At 39.6% G+C, this 5,343-nt stretch overlaps 1 protein-coding gene across 2 annotated transcripts in view; it reads left to right on the top strand.

Annotated features, from left to right (window-relative positions):
- Window positions 1–832, top strand: part of exoc2 (exocyst complex component 2) — a 47,727-nt gene extending 46,895 nt beyond the window's left edge. For both annotated transcript variants that reach the window (XM_035653914.1, XM_035653913.1), the window contains exons 27-28: window positions 124–183; window positions 281–832. In XM_035653914.1, coding sequence (XP_035509807.1) covers window positions 124–183; window positions 281–374 — 154 coding nt within the window. In that variant the 3' untranslated portion in view covers window positions 375–832. The remainder of the gene's footprint in view (window positions 1–123; window positions 184–280) is intronic.
- The last annotated feature ends 4,511 nt before the right edge of the window (window positions 833–5,343 follow it).

The following is a 5,343-nucleotide window of genomic DNA, read 5'->3' as shown; positions in this document are numbered from 1 at the left end:
TGTGTGTGTGTGTCTGCATACATGTATGTGTTCATGTTGGGGGACGTCATAGACTTATTCTGAACTGTATTTTCTGGTTTCCAGTGTTAATAAACAAGTTTTAACTAAGCATCTTGTTACTAGTTCCAGCTTCAAACTGGCTCTGGATGCTCTTCCTCAGCTACACAGCGGAGGCGATAAGAAGTGAGTCTCATACTTCATACTACATACCAATGGAAGTGAGTGCAACCCCTTTAAAATGAATTTCACGTTTCGTCTTTGTTTTTGTCTCTTCCGCCAGGTTGTTGGAAGAGCTGCTAAACAAGTTTAAAAGCAGCATGCAGCTCCAGCTCACCTGCTTCCAGCCCTCCTGCGTCCAGCCTGTAAAGAGATAAACTCAATCTACCGCCATACTGCATTGTCTGTGTCTCTTATCTATGTGCAATCAGCTAAGGAACCTTAATGCTATCTTTTCAGTTATCACTTTATTGTTTACTCATATCTTTTTTTTTTTTCAGTGTCACTTTCAATTTCTGCTTCAGTAGATTGGACACAAATGTCTGTTCATCTAATCTCAAAGACACTAAATGAGTTGATTTCATTGTTACTGTGTAGGACAGTCCCAGTCATTTTGGTTATGCTAATCACGTACGGCCAGTCATGCAGCTAAAAGACAGCGTGCAAATGGCATACTATCTTGTCTGAAAGTTGTGGGTCAGCAGTGGAGTGATGGCAGAAACCAAAATGGTTGTCTCTGCTCACACTATCTGTTCTAAGAATGTGTTGAAGTTGCTGTTGATGCTTTGTACTGTGCCATCTATCTATCGCCCAATAAAGTCAGAAAACTTGTTACTGTTGTTGTTCATTTGGTCAACTCAAGGTCCTCTTACTAGTAGTATTTGAGTATTTGTAACATTTCAACAGTTTATTAGTTGAGGAACTGTTTCACAAACGATGTTTGATTAGATTTACACACAAAATAAACATCTGGGCAAGGTTATGTTCATGAATTGTTACATATACTTATACATATATATATAATCTGTAGGTGGATTTACCAAAATAAAATGTTACCAAAAGTTGAACTTGTTTTCAGCAATGATGGTCATCATCTGAGACTTGATGCACATTTTCTTTCAAACGGCTACTTGCACTAGTTTCCACTAATTTCTTTGACATAAATGCTAATTTGTGGTTATATTTGATTAACTTTAGGTTGGGCAATGTACTGTGATATAAGATGTACTGTCACAATAGTCATTTTGCAATACCATACCATGTAGGGTCTTCAATAATATAGTTATATGTTGTAGTCAGATCAGAAAGAGCACAGTAATGCTGATAAAGCTGAAGGGACAACAGGCTGTACTTGGTATTAGGAGGGACTTGCGTAAGAGATCGCATTGTTATTTACCTTCACTAAGGAGATTAGATTTCCTGTCTCATGTCTTTGTCAGTTAGTAAGCAGGATATTGATGACTAACCACTCAACGTTTTTTTATCAAAATTTGGGGGAAAGAACGAGTGATTTGTTTTTGGTATGGACCTGTTTAATTTTATTTAAAGGACCAGTGTGTAGGCTTCAGTGGCATCTAGCAAATATGGCAGTTAAACATGGCAGCCTCTGTGGACATATTAATTCTTATTTTCAGGTAATTATACAGGAATGAAAACTTGCCTATGAATATTATATTACATTTCTGCCAATAGATCCTCCTAAATGTCACACACTGGACCTTTAAGCTCTTTGCTTCTCTATGGAGGACTGACCACCTCACCTCACATGGTTGTTGGTGGTTCTTTGTCCTCAGTTGAGTCACAGACATTCGTGCCTGGATGTCTCTTCTCCAGCTGTTCCTGGGGACCCCTTTCACTTGTTCTGGTGACTGTCAAGGCCGTAGCATATGATTCACATCATTTTCATACCATCAGTGAGCCCTCGTGCCCTATCGATGGGGGCATTGCTATCCTGGAAGAGACAACTGTACATAGTGATCAGATCAATTTTGCATTGATTTGGAGTGACCCTTCCTTCTAAGAGGGAACAAGTGGACCCACACCATGCCAGCAAAATGCCCTTACTGTAGGAATCAAGCATTCAGCCTTTGCCGTTCTCTTGGAGTGATCAACTGGGCCTGTTCAGCATTTTATACGTGCCACAGAGCATGATTGGATTGCTTAATTGTACCATGCAATGCACCTGTGTGGAAGCATCTGCATTAATTTGCATTTTACTTAACTAATTCATTGATGTTTTTCCTTTAATTTGTCACCCGCCTGTAGATCTAGATGCATATTTCTCCTGTCACACATCCATAGCTCAGTGGCTCTGTTGTTTACTGAAAAGATGCTTGTCCATGTCTCAATATCTTGTCATTCATCCACATAAAAGTATACAGTTCAGCAAACTGTTGTTGGAGTTAGGGTTAGAGGTTAACCCTGCCACACATTGCTAGCTCAAGGGCTACATTGTTTATTTAAAGAAATACTTGTCCATGTCCCAATATTTTGTCATCATCCACATAAAAGTATAAAGTCCAGCAAACTGTTGTTTCTCTAAGGTGCAAGAAAGTATAACCTGCATGTTCCAACAATATAGACCTCAGTAAACTACATGATATACTGATACTCCTTGTACAAGCAGAGAGGTCCCTCTCAAAGAAATAATATAAAAAGCTTCATAAATGTAACATTCATTGCAGAGCTGTTGTGTTGCATTGGGGATAGGGTTGTACTGGTGTTAATTAAATAAAGAAATATCTGCAAAGTGATCACCTATGAAACTGTTTTGCATCGGTGCATGTCTGCAGACGGTTGGTCTGTGTGCACCATGGTTCAAACCAAATGGGGTTCAGCCATTCATCTCTGGAGCTCCAGCTCACCAGTTAACTCATGCAGTCTGACATGTCAGCGTCTAGCTCTCTGGGAGGAGAGTGAGCACAGGGCGTATGCAGGGTGGGGTCGGTGCAGGCCGTTATTCAGGGCAGCAAACAGAAGAGGCTGTAATTGGATCCCAGAGGACGATGGTGACAACAGAAAGTGTGATTATGGTCGTGGGTGTAGGGACTGACGAAGCGAGCGGTAGGGTTGTGGCAGGTCTACTCACTCAGGCAGAGGAGTCAGACAGCGCCACGCCCACAGCTCACATGAGAAAGTTTAACAAGACACGGAGGGGGTTATCTGAGGGCAATGTGAACGTGCTGTGGTGCTGTAGCAGCAGTTGACCCTTTCATTCTCTACTTACAAATGTACACCTGTACATTTCAGTTATCAGTTGGCTTTCTGTTATTGTCAACATTCGTGCATCTTAGTTTCCCATCTACATTTAGGGGAAAGCCATGCAGGGCACGCAGGGTGTTGTTTTGATTCTCTGCGTTCTAAACTTAGCTCTCTGTCCTCCCACGGATTCATTCACAAAATAACTTCAAAGCCTAAACCCTTATCCGTTCACCGCCAGCTCTCTGTTTACAGTAACAGAGGTGAGAAGGGGGAGTTTTCGTTTTGTTTTTTTGTTTTTTTTTTAATTCACCGGGCCTATACTCTGTTCCATTCAGGAGAAAAGATGACAAGACCTGACAAGAAAACATTTAGACTCTGATCTGACTTTTGTTCACCGTGAGTGGGTAATTAAAAGGATGGAGAAATTTGACACATCAGAGAAAATTCGACTGATCTCACCTTGACTGTTGAGCAGAGGAAGTTTCACTGTTTAACAGGACTTACAGAAGCACAGCAGAATGAACTCCATCAACAAGAAACAGAATTCACACTGGAAATAAGTGCCGTTTGATTGGGTTGCCCTACCGCTACTTTTAAATCCCCTCTAGTTAGCATTTATAAGCACTGTAGAAACATTTAATTCTAGTTTATAACACACTATAATGTAGTAATAATGACATTTTAAGTGTTTGTTAATATACAGTATTTGTTAATATAACATCTCCTTTAAAGACATATTTAAATTCTTGCAGCTGTAATATTATAATATGTGTGTAATATGTGTGATATAAACCATGTATTAAATGTGCTTATAAATGCTATAAACAATACATATGTTAACAATATCGTGACATATCATATTGGTGCACTATTTCAGGCATAATATTGATAGGCTGAATGGACTTTACAGTGAAGGAGGAGACATTCTGTGTCCAGCAGGAAATCTTTAGAAATGAGATTCTATATTTTTAATTATAGAGGTAGCAGGGGGTTAGATGACTTTTTAAGGATTTTTAATATTGAATTACACTTTTTTTGAGGAGCAAACACATCAGAAACCATACAGGGTATTTGTGTATATATGTCGTCATACAATGTTCAAGGGGGTTCTTTAAGGAGGTCCAAAGCAAGCAGGTTTCCCCCTTTTTCAACCTTACAAAAACATGTTTTTACTTGAGGTAACCGGTGACATTCAACCCGCTGGGGGAAAAAGTGTTCGATAATGTTCTGCCTTGAAATGTTACACGGTTTTCTACGTTTGAGTCATTTGGGTTGTCTCCTTCAGTTACTCTTTTAAAGATATTTCGGGGGGGGGGGTTATGCCTTTATTTGATAGGACAGATTTATTCCAAGACAGACAGAAAAGGGGTGTGTGAGAGAGGAGGGGACGACACGCAGCAGAGGTTGGAATCGGCCCTACGTGGGGCTACCATGGGCCCCCTTCAGTGACTCTTTAATTGATATAAAGTTACACAAAAGGTCAGGACTGTTACGGACAGCATCATGGTAACCTAGTTGAAAGTAAACACGTTTTAATTAATTAAAAAGGAGAAATATCCATATCATCCATAATTTCCAACAATTTTTATTGGCAGAGATTTCAATGTCTCAATAATGTTGGCAATATTACACATTTTCTACTATCAAAAAATCCCATGAAATGACCAAAACCAACAATGCTGTCTCTTAATACTTTCTGACTTCCTGTCTGTGGCTCTCAGCTCCAAGCCCGTTGGTTCCTATGAAGACATAAATCTTAGCAGCAGGTGTAGTTCAGATTTTGAACAGTGGAGCTCTATGGCACAGAGAAATAAGATATATCACAATTTGGACACATAGACAAAATGTAGTGATCAGTTAATTGCTGGTTTTGGTCTTTTCATGTGATTTGTTGACGGTAAGAAAAACATAGAATATCACCAGACTTACCCTTACTGGATTTGCTCTGTTTGTGTGTATTAAAGGTCCAGTGTGTAACATTAAGGAGGATATATTGGCAGAAATGAGATATAATCATAGGTATGTTTTCATTGGTATATAATCACCTGAAATTAAGAATCGTTGTGTTTTCGTAACCTTTGAATGAGCTGTTTTTATTAGAGGGAGCGGGTCCTCTTCCACGAAGGCTGCCATGTTGAACCACCA

This window comes from Morone saxatilis, unplaced genomic scaffold, assembly GCF_004916995.1.
Source record: "Morone saxatilis isolate NCDOM2014 unplaced genomic scaffold, NCSU_SB_2.0 Contig12, whole genome shotgun sequence".
Classification (NCBI taxonomy): Eukaryota; Metazoa; Chordata; class Actinopteri; family Moronidae; genus Morone; species Morone saxatilis.
Note: the sequence above shows the minus strand (reverse complement) of the source record. Positions and strands in the feature narration are given on the sequence as shown.